A 24,901-nucleotide genomic window follows, 5' to 3' on the forward strand; every position below is an offset into this window, starting at 1 on the left:
TAATGCAAGGTGTTGGTGATGGGAGATGCTTGTGAACCCTGTATGTTGATATGCTTGTTTGGCAAATTCACAAATTTAGTATACAACTATTGTTTATGTTTTTTCATGTATGATTGATGTACTTAAGTATTTTATTTTAAAATTAAAAAGAAAAAAGACAGGAACGACCTCATAGAATTGTGGTAAAGGACAAATAATAACATACACATAAAGTTCTGGCACTTTAGTGAATTCATTCCTATAGAAGAACATTACTAGGTAATTAACATGTTATCACTATTTTTTGAGTTCTTCTTTAATGTATCCCAATAAAGTTTTAAAATTTTATCAATTAAAAAAAGAAAACCAATTTCAAACATGCCTGAAACAAGTTCCAAATAGAAACTTCAGCAAATTAATAGAAAATATCAGCAAATAAAAAGATGATATAAAGAACCAAATGAAAATTTTAGAACTTAGAATATAGTAATCAAAATAAATCTTAGTGGTTGGGCTCAACAGCAGAATAGATGGTGCAGAGGAAAGAATCAGTGAACTGGAATATAGAATAATAGAAATTACCCAATATGAACAACAAAGAGAAAATAGGCTGAAAAATAAAGAACAGAGCCTTGGTGACCTGGAACTATTTTTTTAAAATGTTCATGTCATTGGACTCTTAAAAGGAAAAGAGAAAGAGGCACAACTTTAAAAGTAGTCAAAAAATAATAGCTGACAACTTCTCAAATTTAGCAGGATACATGACTCAACAGATTCAAGGAGAACAAATTCCATTCAGGATAAATCTTTAAAAATCCATGCCAAGACACATCATAATTTAATTTCTGAAAACTGAATACAAATTTTAAAATCTTGAAAACAGTCAGAGAAAAATAGCACCTTACCTATAGGAGAAAACAATCTAAATGACACCAAATTTCTCATTAGAAAACATGGAGGCCAGAAAGAAATGGCACAACATTTTTCAGGTGCTGAAAAAAAAAAAGAAAAAGAAAAGAACTGTCAACCTTTACTCAATAAAATCCTTTACTCAATAAAAATATCCTTAAGTAATGAAGGGTAAATTAAGACATTTTCAGATGAAGGAAAATTAAGAGAATTTGTTGATAACAAACCTACCTTAAAAAAATGGCTAAAGAAATTTGGAGAAACAGAAAGTAGATAAGAGGTTACCAGGGGATTGGGAGAGGGGGAAAGGAGAGTTTTTGAATGTTTATAAATAAAGATTTATATATAAAAATTAAAATGGAAAAAGGAAGCTCTTTAAACAGAAAGGAAACAACAAAAGAAGAAACCTTGGAACATCAGAAAGAAAGAAATAACATGATTAATAAAAATATGGGTAAATAGGGAAACAGACTTGGCCCAATGGATAGGGCATCCGCCTACCACATGGGAGGTTTGTGGTTCAAACCCCGGGCCTCCTTGACCTGTGTGGAGCTGGCCCATGCACAGTGTTGATGCGCACAAGGAGTGCCGTGCCACGCAGGGATGTCCAAGAATGGTGCTGCACGCATGGAGAGCTGACACAACAAGATGAAGCAACAAAAAGAAATACAGATTCCCGGTGCTGCTGATAAGGATAGAAGCGGTCACAGAAGAACACAGTGAATGGACACAGAGAGCAAACAAATGGGGGGGAGGGGAAGGGAGATAAATAAATAAATAAATTTTTAAAAGTATATATGGGTAAATACAGTCAACTTTCCTTTTCCTCTAGAATTTTCTAAATTGTTTGATGGTTGAAGCAAAAATAAATAATCATTATAAGAAGAGAAAAATATTTGGAACTTAATATTTGTGGGTTTTTTTCTGTTTTATGGCCCTTTCCTTTTTAAAAAAATCTTTCCTTTACATTATATTATCTAAAATTTCCAAAAAATTTATTACTTCCTTTTTCATTTGCTTCTTAAGATAGTCCAAATCCCAAAAAACCTATCTATCACACACCATTTCTCATTCAAATCCCATTCAGGTAAGCACAATATATCCAGCACCCAGAAAGTTTTCCTTTTTCTATCTAAGAATTATCCTTAAACATGGCTGTATTAGAGCTCTTTGGTGGCAAGTGACAGACTCCATTTGACCTAGCTTAAACCCAACAGTAGGAAGGGCAGGGCTGGTGCTGAGAAATGGGTAGAATTAGTGTCTCAAAAGCTATCAAATGGCCATCCATCTCTATCTTACATCTCTCTTTCTGCAAGTTCCAATTTTATTTATTATCTCCTACTGCAGCAGGGCTTTTTCTATGCTACATGTAGCCTTGAGTTTCCATCCTAACAGCCCTGGGCAAAAAGTAGAAAAATATTTTTTTCCTCTGCCTCCCATTTTTTAAAAAATCCCAGAGAAGGGCTCTGATTGGTCACATGTAGGTCATGTGCACCCCCTTTGACCAATCACTAAAGCCAGAAGTATGAATGAGATACTATACATCCCTTTGCCTAGGAGATGAGAAATATTAGCGAAAGAGAGTCTTGGGTGTTGGGTGAACAAAACCCGTGGCTGGTGAAGGTGCCTTTTAAAACATGAAACCAAAACAAAGCTTGACAACACTCCTACCACTGACCTGGGAGTCGCAGGTCAGTCACAGTCACAGAGCCCTTAAGGAGTCTGATACTAGCAGAGCAGGGGTTCTCAATCATAGCATTATTGATGTTATGGGTCAGATAATTCTTTGTTGTGGGGAACTTCTCCACACCTTGTAGATATTTAGCAACATACCTGATCACTAGCTGCCAGTAGCACCCCTAGTTGTGACAACCAAAATATCTCCAGACACTGCCCAATGTCCTCTGAGAGCCACTGCCATAGCAGCAGAAGAAGGTGAAATGGGAGAACAGAGAGGATTTTTCCAGAGGCTGTTACCAAAGTGGCATTGTGGGGTGGTGGAATAGGGAAGAAGAGATGGAGAGAGGGAGAAACCGAACCATGGAGTTTGTAGTACCTTCGGGACCTCCTATATCATTCTCCCATTAGCCCCTTGGCTCTGATTGATTTATCATATTATCTAACTGTCACCTCAGAAGAAGAGCTAGGCCCTAGGGCTTAAAAAACAGAATGAGGTATATGAATATTCAGTGTGGAGTTGGGCAGGTGGGTGGGAAGACTAAGGATTCAGACTCCTTAAAGGTCGATTATGGAAATTTAGCATCAGTGACTATAACCCAAGGCTGCTGGACTGTGTCTCTTGTGGCTAATGCCAGTTGTTACTGAGACTTACAAGAATGATGGCTTACCAAAGTAATTCAGAGTTTTCTTTAGGTTTTCTCAAACCCAATCTTATTTGATTCTCCCCTAAAGCCTATGAGGTGGGCAAGGAAAGATCTTGTTATGCCCATTTACAGATGAGGAAACTGAGATCCCTAATTTTAAAGAAGGCATCATCATGTAAGCATTAAAAATATTGAGCTTTGTATTAAATAAACTAATCTGACTTCAATTCTTAAAGACTTATTTGATTTTGTAAAGTTACTTAACTCCTAATCTGTAAAAAGGAGTGAATATCTGTGTAATATAAGTTGTTATGAGAACTAAATTAGCTAGTGCAGGTAAAGTATCTACTCTGGTATCTGCCACTTAACAGACATGTAATAAAAGGTAGCAAGTATTGTCATCAGAGTCATCACTATCATTGCTGAAATTTTAAGATAAATAAAATTTAAGCCATATAGCCACAGAGTCTCACAGCCAATAAATAATGAATCAGATCCATAAGTTCAAATTTTGAATATTCAGCACCATTTGCCTCAGCCTGAGTAAGGGGGAGAGAATGGGGTCTAATATTTACTGATTATCCACTAAAGTGTCTGGCACTTTATATTATCTTAATCTCACTATAATATTGAGAATTAGTCAGTAGTATATTCATTTCACAGATGAAATAAACTGAGGCTTAGAGAAGAAAAGTCACCTGTCCAACATCGTTCAAGTAGGGCGTAGGATTGGATTATCAGTTTTCTGTTATAAAACCCTATCACTCATTTTTTCAGTTCTAGTGTCTGGTTGAGGTGTGCAATGGTGACACAACCCTGGCCAGGAAGATGTAAGAAGTCTCAGGGAGCAGGGGATTTTAACAGTCTTGGACAGCTCTGGTCTCAGAACTTCTTTTCATGTGAGAAAATAAATCCCCTTTTGCTTGATTCATTTGAATCAGGTTTTCTGTTACTCACAGTCAAGTGCATCTTAATGCAATCAATCGTAAAAATACCATCACTATAATAGACTTTATTGTGTACTTACTACATGACAAATGTTGTACTAAGCCTTTTAAATTCAATATTTCATTTCATTCCTATACCAAAACCCATAAAGTTAATACTAATATTAACTCCATTTTGCAGACATGTAATAGAGTAGAAGAAAGAAAACTGACATTTGAAGTTTGATGAGAACCTGTTGGAACATCAGTGAGATGGCTTAGAGTACAGGTGCTTAAATCAGATGTCTAGGTTCAAATCCAGTTTGATCACTTACTTGCCATGTGGCTTTGAACCAGTACATGTTCTAAAGTAAATCCATTCCTGTGGGAGTGAACTCATTGTAAAGAAGACCTTTTGATATGGCTACTTCACTTAAGGTGTGACCCATTTTAATCAGGATAGGTCCTAATCCTATTATTGGAGTCCTTTATAAATGGAATGAATTCCGACATGACAGAGAGAAAACCACAGGAAGCAAGAAGCTGAAATGGAACCCAGAAGAGAAAGAAGAGACCAGGAGACACTGCCATGTGCCTTGCCATGTGACAGAGGAACCATGGATCACTGGCAACCAGTCCCAGAACACAAGTTTTTGGGGAGAAAGCATGGCCTTGTTGATGCCTTCAACTGGACAATTTCCCAGACTCAAAACTATGAGTGAATAAATTCCCCTTATTTAAGCTGAACCATTTTATGGCATTTACTTGAGCAACCTAGGAAACTAAAACAAATACTTACAAAGTATTTTCTTTGAGCCTCTGTTTCCTCAACAGTAAATGGACATGATAATTGCATCCATCTCAAAGCATTGTGAGGATGAAATGAGAATCATTTGTGCAACAAAATTGCATGCATTATTTAATGTAAACGTCATAATTTTTCAAGATGAGGAACTACTGTCCCCATTTCTACAGATGAAGAAACTGAGATGTAAAGAGGTTAAATTACTTGCCAAGCTACATACTGTGAATAAGCAGAGTTGCTGGTATTCAAATCCAGTAAGGTCTCTTTGAGTCCTAAAGAGTTGGCAAAGAATTGTGTATAGATATAGAAAAAAGACATCCAGGGGCTGGGATGGAGAGATGGAAGGATGCATGAAGCCCAGATTGTAAAGATCTCTTTGTTCTATGCCAAGGACCATGAAGGATACATTAGGTGAAGCCAGCCTGTGGGACAGTGAAAGGAAAGAGGCAGCATGATCTAGAGCTGGCAGCAAGGAACATGGAAAGGTGGTCCCTGCCAAATGGGTGACTATCATTTGACAGAAATTCAGCTAGACCCTCCTCTTAGAGGATGGCTATGGGTTGTTACTCTATATGGCTTTGTTAATCATTAGATCTTCCAAAAATCTATGAGATGTGACTGATCGTTATAGTTCAGTTACCTCTTCATCCACTGACATGGGCGGACACTGACCTCAAGTATCTGGTCAACCAGGGTTCCAAAGTCCCAAACTCTCTGCTTCCAGGAAATAATATGATCTAGTGGCTACAGTAGCAGATTTGGGGTCAGACAGAGCTGGAATCCTTTGTATCTCAGTGACCTTAAACATACGACTCAACCTTCAGAATCTCAGCATAATGGCTCTGGAGTCAGACTGCCTGGGTTCAAATCCTGGGTTTCCCACTTTCTGACAGTATACCCTAAGATAAGTTACTTATAAGCAATTTGAGACTCTGTTTCTTCATCAATGAAATGCAGAAGACATCAGTGAAATGGAGCAGACAGTTTTAGGGTGGTAAAGATGAAATATGTAAGAAAGTCAATGAAAATTTACAGAGAACCTTCTATGTGCCAAGCATGTTCTGGTAGTGATGAGACAGATGAGGTCCCTGTTCTCATGGAACACACAGAAAATGGATAAATAAAATAAAATAATGACAAACAGTGATCAAACTAAAGCTGCTTCGGACTGAGGCGGTGAGGTTTGAATAGAAAGCTGAATGACAGCAATGGCTGAGCAGGGAGGGCAGCAAGTGCAAAGGCCCTGTGGTATGTTCATGGAGGAAAGTAAAAGGCCAGCATGTCTGGGCATGCGAAGCAAGGTGGAGAGCAGTGCAAGAGGTGGTCAGGGCCCAGATCTGGGAAGACCTTATTAGCCTTGGTAGTACTTTGGATTTTACTCTACTTGAGAAGGGAAGGCATTGGTGAAGGTTTTAAACAGAAGAGTTATTTCCAGAATGCCTATCACAGAGAAAGATATTTCCATAATATCTATTATTATTACCTCTAAGATGGGGGCAATAAGTCCTGTTTGGGAATAGTTATATAATTTTGAATAAATTATATAATGTATGTGAGGAACCCAGAACATAGAAAGTGCTTAAAATTTTCACTTTTTTCCCCTTCTGCCCATGACATTTTCAACTTCAAATGCCACATTTAGATCAGTCAAGACTCCAGAGTCAGAGGGATCTGACCCGGATTTTAAACTGAGAGCAAATTTTCCACCTACCAGCCCTACCAGCTGGTTAAAAAAATACATTCACCAGTGGAAATGATGCCACCGTGTTTAAATCATCCAAGAGTCCCTCAAAATGCAGCATCCCAGTATCAATGACAAAAGGAGAGAGAAGAAAGATTTTTGTTGCTGTTGTTGAGTGTGTCCTATGAATGAAGGCACCTGAACAAATTACAGTGTTTCCCCAAATATAGAAAGGAGAGACCACAGAAGAGATTGTTTTAGGGGTTCTCAGATCCAATTTTAAATAACATTGAATCACATGATGAGAGAGTTAATCCTTTTCCAATCATTCTGATTACATCAAGGGAAAGTCTCGGGTGGGTGCCAACGTGTCTTTAGCACCTTACTAACATTTGCTAATTCCACCTTTTAACAAAGAATGAACAGGCTTACACTCAGAGCCTTGGTGGACTGTGAGATCTAGCTAGAATTTTACCCCCGTGGTTATTTAAGAGGTTTCCTTCTTTATAGAGCAAGAGATACTAGTTTGCATATATGTGATAAAGTTTAACTTGTAAATAAATTTTAAGTATTTTTAAGTAAAGATATTTTTAAACTGAGCCAGCTTAAACAGAAATAGTATGTAAATAAGAGTAGAGGAGGTAAAACTAATGCAGGTGGTACCCAAATGGCTAAACTTGGGGAAGTACTGAGTTATTTCTTTTATCTTAACAGCAACCCTATGAGATAGGGCTTTATCTCTAATATGTAGGAAACTGAAACACAGAGAAAAAAAAGTTAACGTGTGAGAAGAAAAGGAACATGGGCATAGTCACAGAGCTGGTAATCAGGGCTCTGAAACCCAGTTCCACCTGACGTCAGAGTTTAAAATCTTACCATGCTGACAGATCATTGCATTTGTTTCCAGAATCAGAAAGTGTCAACTCAGAAAAGCAAACCTCCCTCTGTGTATTACTTAAGAAGACTTCAGAATAGAGACTGTCAGCTTTATATCAATGTTAAAGTTCTTGAACTTGACAACTGTACTTAAAATGGTTCCCAAGTGAATATCTTTGCTCTTAGGAAATGTACATGGAAGCATTATGTGTTCAAGGAACATGATGTATACAACCTGCTCACAAATGTTTAGATACGTACATACATAGAGACAGACAGGTGGAACAATAGATAGATGGATAGATGAAATGATACAACAATGTGGGGAAATGTTAGAAGCGGTATCTGGGGGAAGGGGTATATTGGTGTTTTCTGTATGGGCTCTACGTTATTTTTGCAACTGTGCTTTAAGTTTGAAATTACTTCAAAATTAAAAATTTAAGGGCAAAACCCACAAACTAGGTTCCATAGACCTGCTGGCTTTAAAAATTAAAGCTGCTGTGGTATCTGGTTAACCCTCAAAAGCTTGGGCAAAATGCTAGCACCTCTCTTCAAGTCTCCTGGCTCTACTCCCAGCAGCCCCAACTACAGAGAGAGGTGGAATGGTACTAGACCCCAGCTTTGCATTGTAAACATGCCTCCTAGATCAATGATGCAGAGTGCTTGGAACTATAGAACTATTCCAAAGAAGACAGACTGTATTGCCCAGATACTGGGGACATTTGGAAGCTTTTCCAAGCAGGACAGTTCTTTCCTCTGTACCATTAGCCCAGTCCCACCCTGCCACAAAGTTGTCCTACCTGCTTTTTATGGCTGTTCTGCTTTCTGTCATCCTCGCTGCTTGGTGGAATTGGCCTTATCTGTACATTGATGAGTCATGCTTTCTGTGCATTTCAATGTTTTATCCCTGCGGGGAGGATTCTGGTAAGTACCTTCCCTCTCGCTGCTCTTAATACCCCATGCCTCCTTCTTAGGACTATTTCTGAGGCTCTTAAAGAAAATTGAACTTTTTGGCAGTTGGAGTGAAGGGGGGAAAAAAGAAAGCTCAGGGATTGGGGGAATGTTCTAATGAGTAGCTGGTGGGAAAGAACCTCCTTTTCTCTTCCAATTTGACAACTTGAGTACCTGGAAAGTTCTAGATGTTATACAGCGTGTGAGAATCCTTGGGCTCTGATGCTGAACAAATCAAGGAAAAGTGACATCTGATAACTTTTTATTCACACACACATAGATATGATGCCAATTAAAAGTTACAGTTGTTGTCTTTTTTTGGTGCCAATTCTCATTGAAGCAACAAAGGGCATGCAACTTGGAGTTGTACACACTGAGTTTGCATTCCAGCTGACACTAGTGCAGTGTGTGACCTTGGACGCCTCACTGCACTTCTCTAGCCTCAATTCTATTACCTGTAAAATGGGGGAGTTGGACGAAATCATCTCCGTGGATCCTCCACCCCCAAACGCTAGCAAGGCCATTGTGAGCACAACTCATACTCTCTGGTTTGTGTATTTCTCCCCCATAAAATGAATTGATGGTAGCAGCCCTGGTTGCTTCACACGGGTAATGAAGGGGTTTAAATAAAATACTGTGCATGGCTAAGCTTTGTCAAAAGTAAAGTTCACTCCATCATGAAGTGCTACTCTAACAAGGAAGAGGCCCACCTGAAGATCGAGTGGCCTTGGGTTGCTAGCAACAGAAACCTTCTCTGACTAACTTACATAAAAAGATTTTTATTGAGAAACGTTATTGAACTCACATACAGAGAAATCAAAAGCTCTAGGCTTGGGAATGGGCTTGGGTACCAGAGCAGGTGGGTTCTGTTGGGCGGTCCCCATTGAGATGAAGGACATTCAGATGGCTCTTCCTTGGTCTTCCCCTCTCCTCAAGATTCAGAGCTCAGAAGGCATTTTCCTGGAGGCTCTTTGTTTAGAACACCTGCCTGCCCATCACTGCTGTCCTGTGGACAAAAGCTCTGTCCCTTCGGCTTCCCATAATGGGGTCGGTACCTGAATAGACTCTCCTTCCAAGACCACCTACAGGGCAAGAGCATCTTTCTCCAAAAGGAAATCTGCTGTTAGGAAGGAGAATAAGATTGTTGGTGGCCCCTAAATGCAAACAGTCTACTACTCAGAGATTACTTAAATGCATAAATAAGCTATCCTCAATTGTGATTTCTTTTAAAAACTTTTTGCCATTACTTGTTTCCCAGACTGGTAGGGAATAGGTAGTTTGAGGATGCATGTTGGTTTTCTGTGTGTGTGTTTCTCTTCTCCTCACTTCTCCCCTCTGTTCCCTGTTTTTTCCCTCTTCTCCTGTCTTATTGTCCCTTCTTCTCCCCTCCTATCCTTCCTTCTCACTCCTCTCTCCACTTGTCACCTCCTCTCCCCTTCTCTTTTCTCTTCCCCGCCTCACCCCAGTCTTGTCAGGTTAGGCTTCACAGAGTAGAGTGGGTTTCTTGGGCCTCTCTGAACTGGAGGGAAAAGACTATTTGCCTGATAGTTCAACACTCTACTCAGTTATACCCTCCCTCAATCTATAACACACACACAGAGACATCCCCAACCCTTGTCTTCCCCTTCCTTTCAGGAAAAGCCCACATTTCCTTCACCTCATCCCCACATCCTAATGAAACTTACCCAGGTATGACTTGGACTCTGTCTTTTCCCCCCACTTGACTATAGGAAGCAGAGAGGCATGCAAGTGTGGAAATGTTCCCATCCTGCTCTGTTGCTGCCCCCTACCACCCTGACAGGTCAGCGACAAGCAATGAAAGGCTTTATCCAACTTCCATGAGAATTGACATGTAGCTCAAACAATTGTAGTAAATGATTGTTACAAAGGCTGCTGGGAAAATCCTTTGCAGCCCACCAAGGCATCCTCAACTATAAGCCAGGCAGGTAGGGTCAAACAAACACAGCAGAGAAATTCAATGCTATAGCTCTTCTTGGAAAGCAAATAAGAACCTTCAGACAAAGACAAACTGGTCAAAAGCACTGGCAGAGGAAGCCAAGGTCAGTGGAGAACCTGGAGCATCACAGAAAATGTCAGGTATCATTTTGATAGCCTAATAGCAGGGAAGGAATTATTTTCTGCAACAACTCTGAAGGCTTCATTTTGAAAGAGTTGCCATACCACCAGGAGATGTTAGTTTCAATAATAGCTTATAAAATGTGCTTGGCCAAGATACATGACACAAAATATTGTTTACTATATTTTATTATGAAAATGTTCAAATATGCATAAAAGAGGAAAGAATTTTACAGTGAAAGCCCATATACCCCACTTAGCTTCTACATTAACATCTTGCTTTGACACATATCACCTGTCTCACCATTCTTCTCTCTCTCTCAATCCATTTAATTTTTTAATGCATTTCAAAGTAAGTTGCAGACATCGGTATATTTGACCCCAAACACTTCAGCATGCTTGTCACTAACTAGAGTTCAGCATGTGTTTATGGTTCAAACAAAGTATTCTTCACATAAAAAATAAAACATCACCTAGCTCTAATGGAGGGTTTGCAAACTGGTATCCCGTGGGATGAATTCAATTTGCAGACGTGTTGTTCTTCCTACCCAGCATCCATTCCCATTTTTCTGGTTACAGGATTCCAATTTTTCTTTGGACAACCATCCCACCTCTTCTCACAACCCATGTGGTTTGGTAGTAACAAGCCCCATTTCTTGGATGCAGCTCTAGACGCATGAGCCATGCCTGGCCAATCAGCATTATTTTCTTAAATTTTTTATTTTGAAATAACTTCAAACTTACAGGATAGCTTCAGAAATAATATAAACCCTGACCCACACATTTTTTTTGAGGTACCATGGGCTGGGAATTGAACCCACGACCTCGTATGTGGGAAGCCAACACTCAACCACTGAGCCACACTGGCTTCCCTGAGTTGGTTTTATGGTTTGTTTTGCTTGTTGTTTGTTTGTTTGTTTCAGGAGGCACAGGGAACTGACTCCAGGACCTCCCATGTGGGAGGCAGGCACTCAACTGCTTGAACCACATCCATTCCCCCTGACCCACAAATTTTAATATTTTGCCCCACCTGCTGTATCATTCTATCTATCTATCTATCTATCTATCTATCTATCTATCTATCTATCTATCTATCTAAATTCTATCTACTACCAATCCATCTGTCTCTCTATTTATCTATAAATTTTCTAAGCATTTAGAATACATAATACTTCATGTACATTTCCGCAGAACAAGGGTATTCACGTACATATTATTTTTCACTTACATAACCATCTTAACTACAGTTATCAAGTTCAAGAACTTTAACATTGATAGAAACCATCAGCATATTTTTGTTGGCTACAGAAATCCAACTCAGTGAATTTGGCTGAGATGGACACATAACCCAGGTTGGTCCATTGAAAGCTTTCCCCAGGACTTTTGCTGAAATTGTCTTTCAGCTCAGTTTACCAAGCTGATAAACCCAAAGATCCTGGTCTACATCTTTTTATAATGTAGGAAGAACCCACTTTAAAATGCAGTTAATACAAAGCAAATCAGAGCCCATTGATGGGAGAGACAGGTACATTTTAGCACCTATATCTAGCCAGCCCCGAAGTGGGACAAACATCTGTATTTTTCAGTTAGAAGAACCAATAAATTCCTTTTTATTTCAATTATGCTAGTTTGAACTTCTTTTTACCAATTTCAGTGAAGAGAGTCCTGGTGAAAGCACATGAGTTACTAGGGGTTTAGCTGGAATTGAAACCAGGTTCACTGCCTAAACTATTAACAAGTCTGCTATCCTGCAATTAAGCTCTGCCCTGAAGGTTCAAAGATGAAGGGAACTCACTCTGCCCACGATCTTAATCAGGAAGGGCAGGTAGCGGGCAACCTTGAAGTAATCTTGAGTAGCAACACAGGCTAGAGGAGGAAGGGTTTGAAGTCATGGAGGAAGAGGCGGGTGAAGTCATGCAGGTGAGGAATGGAATCTTGAGAAGTGAGGAAAAACCAGAAGACAAGCTACCCTGTGGGAGGTGAGGGGGATGGGGTGGGTCAGCAGAGAGGTCCTCGGGTGCTCCAAGCCCCGTTTCACCATCCTCCCAACTAGAACAATCTCAATCTTAATCACCGTGTCTCAGTATCTCTCTCCCTGTCCATCTGTCTGTCCGCCCATCTAGCTTCTCTCTCTTTGTCTCTCTCCCCCCTCTCTCTCTCTATTGGATTCTCTCTCTTTCTCCCAGTGTCTCTGTCCCTCTCTTTCCCTCCCAATCCCTCTTTCCCTTCTTCTCCCTCTTTCCCTCCTTCCATGCAGCCCTTCTCCTAATTTCTGGGATGTGGTACAGTCCATCATCGATAACACCCTAGCCCCAGGCACCCTCCTGTATCACATGCCCAACTTCACAGCCTCATAACTTGTCTTCCCACCTTCTTTCTTGCCTCCTTCAATCAATTCTCCACCTCCTTGACAAAGCAAATGTTTTAAAATCCAAACGTGATCATGCTACTCCCCTACCACCTACAAGACCCTGCCCACTAACCTCATCCAGCTCCATGCCTCCCCCCTAAAATCACACTCACTGCACCCTACCTCCCTGGTCCTCCTGGTCCTCAAAGGGCCTTTCTTCCTCTCACCCCAGGTTCTTTGCATGTGTTCTTTCTGGGATGCTTCCCAATCCCCCAGCCCACATCTTTTTACCTAGTTAACTCCTACTCACCTTTCACGTCCCAGATATTGCTTCCTCAGAGAAGCCTTCCCTGACTGCCAGACCATATCAGATGCCCATGGTACATTTTTCCTTTCTTCTGACTTTTTGTTTATAGCAGTTATCCAAGTTTGTAATGGTATATGTATTTGTGAGGTGGATTGATTCATGCCTATCTTGTGTACTTGGCTTTAAGGTCCAGGAAAGCACAGACCACGTCATTTAAAAAAAAACAGAAACAAAAACAATCAGAAAACCAACCACACACCAGTGTCTCGCACGATAGCTGCACCCACTCTCCAGTTTGTTACCACCCCACCGCTCTTACAGTCTCCCCAATGCTGAGTCAAGTATTAGTTACAATTGACACTCCATTTGTGCTGCTGTTTTTCTCATAGTAAAGAATGATTCCTCCAGACCACTGTCTCTCTAAAGGGGAGAGGAGTGGAAACTGAGGCTAAGTGTTTCCAGAAAATACATGAGACAGCATCTTTCTTTATGAAAATGAAGAATATGCAAGAGTTCTGCCTCGCTTGTGTTTGTTGCTTGCCCAGGCTCATAGGCATTTGAGTTTGCAATCCCTCCCCCAACATTCTATTTATTAAATAATTCATTTTAAGGTTTTTTTCTGGGCATGTACTTGCCACTGTTCTGGGCAGGGGAAATGCAGTGGAGAACAAACCAAATAAAACCACTGCCCTCATATTACAAGAGCCCACATTACGTTGTGTACAGCTTTCTGCATGCACACATGTCCCCCCACTAGACTGAGCAGAGATGATAAACCCTGTAGTTATAGATAAGGCTGCCTTGATCCCAACCCCAGCCTCGAGCAAATCCCTAAACTTCTCTGTGCATTGGTTTCCTCTCCTGTGAAATGGGGCTAATGAGAGCACCTTCCTTCCAGTGTTATGGTAAGGGAAAAAAATGAGTTAAGGCACAGAAAACACTTAGAACAGTGCCTGGCTCATAATAAACTCTCAACAAATGACCATCCTTATTTTTTTGCAACCTGTGCACACACATGAGGCCCCAACACTTGGTCTCTATGCTAGTTTTAGGGCTCTGCTGTCCCCATCTTGAAATCCTTCATGAACTTTGAACGAGGGATACCTGCATTTTCATTTTGCACTGAGATCTGTAAATGAATGAAGTGGCTAGTTCTGATGAGCACACATTAAGTATCCAGGAAAAGTCTCTTGAAAGAATGAATGAATGATTGCATTTAGCCAGCAACAGTTGCCGGCTCAAGCATGCCATTATCGTCAAAAGCCAGTCAAGTGGGTCAGCCCTTTGAGCAAAATTAAATAGATTTTTGTGGTTGACTCATTCGGGCTGCTCCTCTGGGACTATGGACACCCAAAGCCTGACCCCAGGACCTTAAAGTTCTCATTCAACCCATTCGTTTCCCAGGAGACTCAGGTTTTGACAGGTTGCCAAGGATCCCGTCACGGCCAGTAGAGGATTCGAGCCAATTCCTCATTCTCCAGAATCTCAGTTTGTGTGTTTGTGCCATTTCCATCGCTCCATTCTCCATCTTCTTGCTCAGCATTCCTAGAACAAAGATATACTGGGTTTCCTTTATCCCATTTTACGGATGGGGAAATGGAGGCTCATACACAATTTGGTCCCTCAAGATTCTCCTTGCTACCCAGCCAAGTTTCTACTTTTTATAAAGAGTCTCTAACTAGAACCCCAGAATCCAAACCATACAAATCATTTTAGGAGAGAGTAGCCAGTCATAGGTGATAAACACATGCTAATTCTGAGACTTCCCCCTCCTAACCCTAATAGCTCCCCAATATGTGATGCCCTGGTCTGCAAAGACAAGCAAAGATAAACTCATCTGCCCATGCCCTGCATGCGCTGTGCTAGTGGGTGGTGAGAGCGTTCATTCCGCCAATGCCCAGTGCAAGCCCACAGCACACAGGCACTGATGTAAGAGCTGCAGGGGCAGCCATGGACAAAACAAACAAAAACCTTTGCATCTCAAGATGTGACGTCCTCAGAGGGGATGATGATAAACAAAATAAATACATTAAATGTATATAGTATTGTGGGTGGTACTAAGTGATATGGAGAAAAACTCAGCAGGGCAGAGGCAATGGAAATGGGACTTCCAAGGGTAGGGAGTGGAGATTTCCATTTTAATGGAATTGTCAGGAACAGCCTCAATGAGAAAAGAGACTATGAGGTGAGTCTGCCATGCAGCTTTCTGGAGGAAGAATATTCAGCAGAGGGAAAAGTCAGTGCAAAGGCCCTGAGGCCTTATCCATGAATCACACTGTACGGAGAGCTCTGAATAGATGGAGGGAGGGGGACGTTGTCAAATGGCACACTGGCTCCCTCCCTATCTTCCATTTCTCATCTCACGCTGACACCTGCTGACAAATCCAGTCTAAAGATTTTGTGAACAATTATTTATTGAGCCTCTACAATGGGCCTTGTTTATCAACACAGGGGGGTTCTGTTTCTGGTTTTGCTTTGAGTAATTACATAGAAATAATGAGAGTGTTCTCAGCAAAGTGTCAGTTTCTAACTTGACTTGAAATATCAGACCTGGCATCACTGGATCATGTGACCCTTGGTAATAATCTGCTACAAATGAGGTCCTTTAACCGACTCCTACCTCTCTGGTCACTCCAGACCCACAAGATCCTCCCTTATGCAGACTGCTGGTGGTGATGGGTGCTTTGGAGTTTGGGACCCTGCCCTAGGTGGGCATGTCCCACTCCCACCCCAGTCCCGACCCAGCACATGCCCCTGGCTGGGTGTGGAGGACAGGGCTCCCCACCTCTGGGAACAACCCTGGAAGAGGCTGGAAAAAGCCCAGCCAGTTTCTTCTCCCCAGGACTGGACACTGTAGGATAGGGGGTGGAGGGGTGGGGAACGGGGCTGCGGGGAAACAGAGGTGGGGTCTTAGGCTTCTCATCTCCAGCTGCTCCTCCCACCCTCTGCAGACTCTTGACTCTCTCACTCCCTGTGGAGTCCCAGACAGGCATCTCTCCTTCCCAATTGTGATGTGGCCTGGAGAAGGCCGTGCTGGGAACTCTCCACCCACCTGTCCTGGTGCCCACTCTCCAAGGCCGCCTGGATCCCACCTGCTTGACTTTTCCTTTCCTTCAGACAACCTTCAAACACTGCCGGCCACCACCTGGACGTGCGATTGCACGTGCTGCGTGAGCGTTAGCCAGAATGCCCATATGTGATCACGTGTGTGGGTGTGAGCTCAGAGGGCAACCACGTGTCTGTGTGAGTGCGTGTGTGCCCCCGCGTACTGTGAATCTTTGTGTGAACGTGGCTGCACGTGTATCCGAGTGGCTGCAGCCTCCCTATACCTGACAGAAGGTTCCACGCGTGGCGGGTTTCTCTTCGCAGGACTTAACCCCTTCAAATGCGCTCCAGCCCAGGGACAGCCCAGCTCTGGGCCCGCTCGGAGCCGGCACACACGCACGCAGGCACCCTCACAGAGCCGGCAGGCTCAGCTGCTCTGGTCCGGGCAAACCGACACCCTTTGAGCATCCTCGCGCCTCCCAGAGTCCCGCCCCGCCCCCACCCCATGCCCCGGGCGTAGACTCCCGGCGTGGAGATGGACTCCACGCCCTGGCCAAGGGGAAAGCGAGGTGGCGGGAGCGGAGTCGAGAAAGGCAAACTGAGGACACGCTGGGAGAGTAAGGGCCGGCTGCGGGAGAAGCAGGTCCCACCCACACCACGCCCCTGCCGCGGGGGTTGGGGACCGGGTAGCGCGCTCTCCACGCCGGGCTTCCACCGGGGTTCCCAGGTCTAAATCCATCTTCTGTCCAGAAACTGGAGCCCGGAGGGGCAGCTGGGACCCCTCGCCCCTTCGTCGTCCTCCCTCCCCGCCGCGTCCAGGCAGGCGCTGATTGGCTGCGGGGAGCGGCGTCCCAGCCCCCCGGCTCCGAGGCGGGAGCCGAGCTGGTCCCGGGTGGGAGGCGCACAAACGGGCTCCGGGAGCCCCTCCCGAGTCCCCGCGCCCTGCGCCCTGCGCCCTGCGCCCTGCGGGAGGGCCGAGGCCGGGCTCCGGGCGGGCAGGTGCGGAGCGAGCAGAGGGGACCACCGCGAAGGGTAGCAGCAAGTCCTGCGGGGAGAGAGGCGCTGCTGCTCCAGCTGCTGCCTCCGCCGGCGCCACCACCGGGCCGGCGTCCAGCGCGGGGCGCGCAGGCCGGGCGCAGAGAGACGAGGGGCGCGCGGGGAGCGAGGGGCGCGCTCATGGAGCACACGCACGCCCACCTCGTAGCCAACAGCTCGCTGTCCTGGTCCCCCGGCTCGGCCTGCGGCTTGGGCTTCGTGCCCGTGGTCTACTACAGCCTCCTGCTGTGCCTCGGTTTACCAGGTGAGGGGCGTAGGGGAGAGGGAGGGAAGCCAGAGACCCAAACTGCCGGGCGACCTTGCCCGGAACCCCCGGCCCTATCCACCTCCGCCCGGCGTGTCCGGGCGCCCCCTCCGAAAAAGTTTAAGCCTTGAGGGATTTCCTCAAGATTTCCAGACTGGAGGGAAAGGAAGTTACCGCGGCCTGTCGAGGACTGTGCCTGTGTGTGTGGCATGAGTGTGCGTGGCGGGCGATGGGCATGTGTGAATGTGTTGGTGTGAGGGCGCGCGTGGATTCCAGTGCGGCGGTGTGTGCGCGCGCGCCTTAAGGGGTCGGCGCCTGTGGGGACGTCGGTGATGGCTGTGAATGTGACTTGACAGCACGTTCTGCACTGAGGGCCTCGTGGGGGCTTCACTTCTCCGGTCACCCCCACCTCTGCCCCAGCGAACCCTGCCCCACCGCATGTCCCCGCATGATCTATGATGAAGCGGGAGACCCAGATGCCAGGCGCTCTCTTGCTCGGAGGGCGCTGGGGTGGTGCAAGGGGTGCGTTCCCGCTGCCCACCCATCCCCCTCCCACCGCCTAGCGAGGAAGGGGTCTTGAGGTTGGCTGCGAAGAATCAGGGGGATTAGCTCCGGGGCCGTGCCCTGGCCAGGGCAAGGGTGCAGTCCCACGCACAGGCTGCCAGCTCAGGGGGTCACCGTCTCCTTGGGGACTTGCCCCCGGCTTGGCTTCCCGTCCGTCCACCCTGGGCAGCTCCAGGCTCCTGCAAATGTCTGGCTGGTCCCACGGCTTAATGTCTTCTCCAAAGTGTGGTTGAGACTTGGGCTGAATTCCTGAAGAGAGCTGAGCTGCTGGGGAGGAGGAGGTGCTTGCCTGGGCCGTGTGTATGGAGAGAGAGGGGGAGAGAAACAGAGAGAGAGAGAGAGCAAGCGAGGGGGTTCTTTCCTGGGGCTCTAGCTTTAAATGGCCCCCTCAGTCTAGACAGTCACTGAGATGGTCCCTGTGGCAGAAAGATTTCTAAAGATCGCTTGTAGGCAAAGAGGAGACAGGCAGAAAGGAGCAGAAACAAAACAAACCACTGTACAGCCTAGGAGCGTAGCATCTTCCAGCCGGACATCTTCTTGTCTGAGAGCCCTAGCACCCTGGTGCTGGGTTTCTAAGGGCCTTGCTGAGATCTTCTTTCCAAAACATTCAACTTGGTAGCCAGGGGCCCCTGGTGAACTTTAAAATCCCACCTTCCCTCCCCCACCCCAAATTTAGCCGACGTGAGAAGGCCTAAGTTTTCGGCTGTGCGAGCCTGTCCCCCGGTCGGTCAGGGACGAGGCTTTCATTACTAGCTAATCGCTCTGGCTGCCCAGGGAGGGAGGCGCGGCCGCTGATTGGCCCTGCTGGGGCGGCAGCACTTGTCCTGTAATTACCTGGAGCTGGGATGGATTTCGGTCCAGTTCCCACTGCCCGGGCCCCTCCCCCCCCCCCCCCCCCCCCCCACCGCCTGGGCCTCTCCCTGGAGCTCTCTTTTGGGGAGGGAATTTTTGAGGAGCTTGGTAACTAGTGGCACTTGCTCAGCAGCAGAAGTGGCAGATCCCTGTCCCCGCTTTGGCCCTCAGATAGGAACATCCCTGGCCTGGCCCCAGCCCCTCCATCAGGTACTGCCTGAGGTCACCCCTCCCCCTGGCCTTTCTTCTGGACACCCCTGAGGGGCCAGAGATGAGAAGACAGGGGAGGCTGACCCTCTCAGGGTCCAAAGCAGGGACAGGAGTTGGGGGGAGACCGACGGAGAGCTCAGACCTTCAGAGACCTCAGGGTGGGAGTCACCATACCTCGGGCCTCAGCCGCACTCCTGAGCCGGCTGGAACCTTCCCCACTTACAGCGTTGGCACCTACTGTAGGCCAGGCACTGTGCTAGGCAGGAACTCCTCAAGAGGGAGAGGCTGGGGTAGCAACTCCGAGGGCACTGACGTAACCTTGATGAATAGCTGTCCACTTGCTCAGCCCCAGGGAGGCGCCAGTGTGATCCCAGTCAGTGAGTTCTAGAAGCTCTCGAGCAGAGGCATATGTCTATAGAGGTAGACATTGGATGCAGAAGCACCGAGACGGCTAGAGAAGAATGAGTGGGGCATCCAACCTTGTAAGAAGGCTCTCTGATACCAGTTTTGTTACAGCTTATAAGGTTGGTTCAAAGGTCACTCTTATGTCACCCTCTTAAAACCACATGGGGAGGCAAGTTTGCCCTGATAGATGAGTGTGGAATAAAGCAAAGATGGGTGTTAATACAGTTCCTGCCAGGAGTGGTGTGTGGGCCTTTCGTGTCTCTGTGCCTCAGTTTCCACATCTGTAAAACAGGCGTTATGAGAGGAGCTACCCACTGGAATGGTACTGGGAAGCAAAGATGTGATGGAGTTGATGTTGGAAGTTAAGCACGCAGCTCAGTGCCTGGCACATCACCCCGTGGATTTCTGCTGGGCTGCCGCGGGGACCCAGGGTGGGGGCACTTCGCAAAATGCATTTGGTTGCTCGACCCCATCACTGAGTCAGACACTGGCCTGGGAGGCGCTTTGGAGGCTGGGGAGGAAAGCACTTGGCTCAGTGCCTGGCTCCTGCTGCTGAGCTCACAAGTGCCCCCCCCCCCGCCCCGCCCCGCCCCCAGCCAGGATCAAGCCTGCGTCCTTCTGCCACTGACTGGGAGACACAGCTCGAACGGACCACAGGGCTTGATGACGTTGTCAAAAACCCAGGTTTCAATCGAATCGTTCTTCCCAGCAGTGGACTCATCCCAAGTTTCCCCTGTTCTCACAATAGCGGTCAGAGATATGGGTGGGAATTAAGGGCTGGCTGAGGGGTGGCTGGGTGCTTGGCAGCAAGAGAACTAGGGGAAAGCAGTGGACTCTCCGATCACCTTCAGGAATGAAAGTCCTGGAACTGGAGTCCAGTCCCCTGCCTCTAGTAATGGCTCCGGAGTGTCCGACTTTCTGCTCTGGTGTGGGATGCAGGGAATTCTAATGGCGAGCATGGGTAGAGCTCCACCACCTCTGAGCTCTCATCCTCTCTGTGCCCCAATTTTCCCAGTCTGTAAAATGGGGGTAGCAGTAGGACCTACTGCGCCCACAGAGGATAGTGCTTATTGAACAAAATCATCTATTTGTAAATGTCTTAGCAGAGTAGCTGGCCCAAGGTGAGCACTAACTACTCAGTCTTCTCCATACCAGATCTTTTTTACCTAAATTGTAGTTTGTCATCCCCACACCCATGTGTCCTGGGCATGTCCCTGAACCCACTTTACAGATGAACAAACTGAGATTCAGAGAAGTGGAGCATCTTGTCTGCAGTCGCACGGCCAGCCCAGCATGCAGACGCCTGCTTTTTCCATTGCATCACACTGCCTTCATCGCTGCCAGGAAGTTCCTTTAACAAACCTCGGTCCCTCATGCTGGGTGCTCAGTGGAGAAAACTGGTGCCCCAGCTGTTCCTAACATCCGGTCTCTTTCCACCTCTCCTCCTTTTTAAGTAAGCAAGATATTCCCAACTTCTCAAGGCAAGCAGCGCCAACCAGGCAGGGTTGGGGACATTGATTGGGCCACCCGGGAAAAGAGTGCAAAGCAAAAGGCAGTAAAGGAGACCAAGATGAGCTTGGATGCCTGGGGGGAGAGAGCGCCAGGGAGACTGGATGAGCCCGCCTGATAAGGAAGGGGCAGTGTGAAATTAGACCGAGATCACAAAGGTGTTTTTAAAAAGCCTCCCTTCTAATAGGCACCGTGGTTATTAAGAGAGACAAGGCAAGGAAGGAGATGATAACCTAAAACTGCACACCACCCGGCAGAAGCAAGGGTTTCCACAACTGCCAAGCGAGCACCTTGATACCTGCCCTGGAGAGCTGGTACAAGATGAAAGGGGATGATGAGTCACAGCCCGGCGGCTAGAAGGAGCTTAGTTACTGTTTACCAGAGGTGGACTTAGTGACCTGCAGGCTGGACTGAGCCCTGCAGAGTTGTTTTGTTTAGAAGGGGATGGTTAAATTTGGGAAAATATAGTAAACAGATTAAGAGAACAAACTCTGGAGCTGGATAGTCTGGCTTTGTTGCTTACAAGCTGTGTGACCTTAGGCCAGTGATTTAACCTGTCTGTGCCTCAGTTTTCCGATCTATAAAGTACGGACAATGATAATGCTACATAATTCATACAGTCGCTGTGAGGATTTAATAGCTTAAGTACTTAAGTCCATGCCTGGCAACACAATAAGCACTCTACCCATTATTATTTCTGTCATTTAAAAATTAGGAAAATTAATGTAAAACTTCCAATTCATTTTATGGCACCAGTTTACTCAAATGTCAAAACCAGACAAAGACATTACAAGAAAAGAAAACTACAGACTAATATTCCTCATGAATATAGAAGCAAGAATCCTCAACAAAATATCAGCAGATCTAATCCAGCAATATATGAAAAGGATAATGATAAGATCAAATAGGCTTTATGCCAGGAATGCAGAGCTGGTTTAACATTTGAAAATTGCTCAATATAATTTACCGTATTAACAGACTAAAGAAGAAAACCATATGTTTAGCTCAATAGATGCAGAAAAAAGCAATGGACAAAATTAACCGCATTCATGATGAAAATTCAGCAAACTGGGAACAGAAGGGAACTTCTCCAGCCTGATAAAGGGCATCTATAAACAACCTACAGTTAACATCATACTTAATGATGAAGGACTCAGTGCTTTCTCCCTAAGAGCTGCAACAAAGTAAGGATGTCTCCTCTTACCACTCATATTCCACATCATATTGGAAGTCCCAGCCAGTGCAAGAAGGCAAGAAAAACAAATGAAAAGTTTTATGGAAAGGAAGAAATGAATTCTCTGTTCATTGATGACATAATTGCCCTTCATGAAAAAATCCCAAAGACTACAAAAAAAGCTCCTAGAACTAAGAAGTGGGTTCAACAATGTTGCAGGACATGCAGTTAGTATATAAAAAACTTGTTATATTTATATATTCTAGCAATGAACAATTTGAAAATTAAAAATTGGGGAGAAAAATCTAGGAGATGGATTTCCAAGTTCCCTTAGAAGCTCTAACAATATTGGGATCATATTTCCAGAAGGTAGCAATTGGCTGGAGATGAGGAATAACTTAATATTATTGTTACTGTTAGGGTTATTATTTTAATGTATGAAATAGGTAGACATTCATATGGTTCAAAATCCAAAAAGTACAAAAAGGCACGCATTGTGTAGTCTTTTTCCCATTGTTTTTCCCGGTTCACCCAGTTCCCAAATCTACCACGACCACATAGGTAACTGTAGTTGTTAGTGTCTTCATTTTTTAGGGATTCTTCCAAAATTTCATAATGTATATACAAATAAATATAAATAGAGAATTTCAGCTCTCCACTTTTTACCCCCACAAGATGAGCATATTATAAACACTGTTCCAAATCTTGCTTTATTTCACTTAATATTTTAATCATCCATAACAATCTGTGACACTCTTTCATTCTTTTATACAGGTGCAGAGAATTCCATTGTATATTTGTACCATAATTTATTTAACAGCTACCCCTTTCTAAAGTACATGTGCATGCCAATTCTAAACAGTCCCTGCATGGCCCACCTCATTCACTTCTGTAACACGTCTGGCCTCTACATTGGCACTGACCCTAGGACCTCTGTTATAACCATGGGAGAAAGAGCATTGCACAAAGAATCTTGGACTCCAGGCCTGACTCTGGCAATAACTCACAGAGTGATCTTGGACGAGTCACTTTAATGGGCACTATCTAAGATCCAAGAGAGCCAGGCTCTGCCTGTGCAGCTTTGCTGGCACACAGACTCCAAACAAGTGTAGACCAAAGACCCAGCTATGCTGCTGTTCTAGAAGCTGCCCAGGATGCCCTTGGGCTGAGGTCCAGTGCAGTAGCACCGTAGTCCTTGCCCCTGCACAATTTCTGTCATGGTCTCATATGTCAGTTCTGCTTTGCGAGGTTGAGTATAAAATGCATCGCCTTGGAACTGAACAGGCATGGATTTGAACCCTTTGTATCTTACCTTCGGTTGCTCTGTGATCTTGGGTATGATACTTCCCCTCTCTGAGCCCCAGTTTTCTTATGTACAAGAAAGTGCATGGTAGAGTTCAGCAGTTAGGCATGTGGTCTCTGCTGTCAGACAGCTCGGGTTTGATTTCTGACTCCCAGACTTGCTAATTATGACCTTGGGCAAATTTCTCACCTTCTGGGAGCCACAGCCTCCTCATCCATAAGATGGGATGATTACACCTATCTCAGAGGGTTACTCTGAAGATTAAAAGAACTTGTAAAAATGCTGAGCCTCACTCTTGGCACAAGTTTGCACTCATATAGAGTTCAACAAATGTTATTAACCTTCTGTGCCCTACGTTGTTGTTGTAGCAGTCAGAAATAAAACATGCAAAGAGTTTTCTTAGGACCTGGCACAAGATAGCAGCTCAATAAATAGGAACCCTATTGTTTTTCTTGTGCAACATGTCAACATGTCAACAAACCTCTACCTTGTAGGTCTGCTGCAGTCACATGCCACTTTCTACATAGGCCTTTTTCCAGAAAAGCACAATTCCTCTCAAAGTGTACCCACCTGAAACGAAATCCTATGCCCTGGAAAATTCAGAGAGTGATCCAATGGATCAGACAAGCAATTCCCTCATAAACCTAGGCAATTTGTCTCACTAAAAGAGTTGCCCATAGTTCACTGAAACCTCCAGAAATAAAATAAGTCCAGAACATGGAAATGTCTTCAGCTGAAGCTGCGAAACAAAGACTGGCAGCCACCACCAGCAAGGCTGTCCTGTGCTCGGCAGCCAGGACCACAAACAGTGGGAAGGTCAATGTGGACCAAGCCACTGAGCCTCCATGTGGATCACAAACACAGAGGCAAGGCTGGCAGGTGCACCAGCCCTTCACAGGCATCATGAAATGCCGGGGTGGGGTGGAGGCAGGTGTCGTGAATCCAAATACCTGCCGGGGTGGTCAGGAAGTGTAGATGAATTCCAGGTTTAAGGAATACTTCACTTACCTAGGGAATCACGCTCCCTGCCTTAAAAAGCAAAACAAAAGATGTGACTCTTTTGGTCTGTCTCGTTTCCCCTTAGTTATAGAGACACTGAACTTTCCTCTTAATAATATCTAACACGTAGCACTTACTTTCTCCTAGGACCTCTTCAAAGCACTTTAACTCCATTAAGTCATTTAATTCTCACAACTATTCTTTCGAGCATGTATAGTTATTATGCCCATTTATTCAGATGAGGACGTTGAGACAACCACCCAAGGTCACACAGCTAGGAAGCGGCAGAGCAATATCCAGTATTGCTGCTTGGCTTCATTATAAGAAAACAGCAGTCTGCACACAATGACGGTTGA

General features: G+C 45.0%; 1 protein-coding gene across 1 annotated transcript in view; it reads left to right on the top strand.

Moving 5' to 3' along the window:
• Positions 1 to 17,174: 17,174 nt before the first annotated feature.
• GPR139 (G protein-coupled receptor 139) overlaps positions 17,175 to 24,901 on the top strand; it is a 54,877-nt gene continuing 47,150 nt past the window's right edge. Inside the window, exon 1 of the mRNA XM_004450398.2 lies at positions 17,175 to 17,529. Within this exon, the coding sequence (XP_004450455.1) occupies positions 17,406 to 17,529 (124 nt within the window). The 5' untranslated portion in view covers positions 17,175 to 17,405. The remainder of the gene's footprint in view (positions 17,530 to 24,901) is intronic.

The sequence above is a fragment of the Dasypus novemcinctus genome, chromosome 23 (genome assembly GCF_030445035.2).
Source record: "Dasypus novemcinctus isolate mDasNov1 chromosome 23, mDasNov1.1.hap2, whole genome shotgun sequence".
Taxonomy (NCBI): domain Eukaryota; kingdom Metazoa; phylum Chordata; class Mammalia; order Cingulata; family Dasypodidae; genus Dasypus; species Dasypus novemcinctus.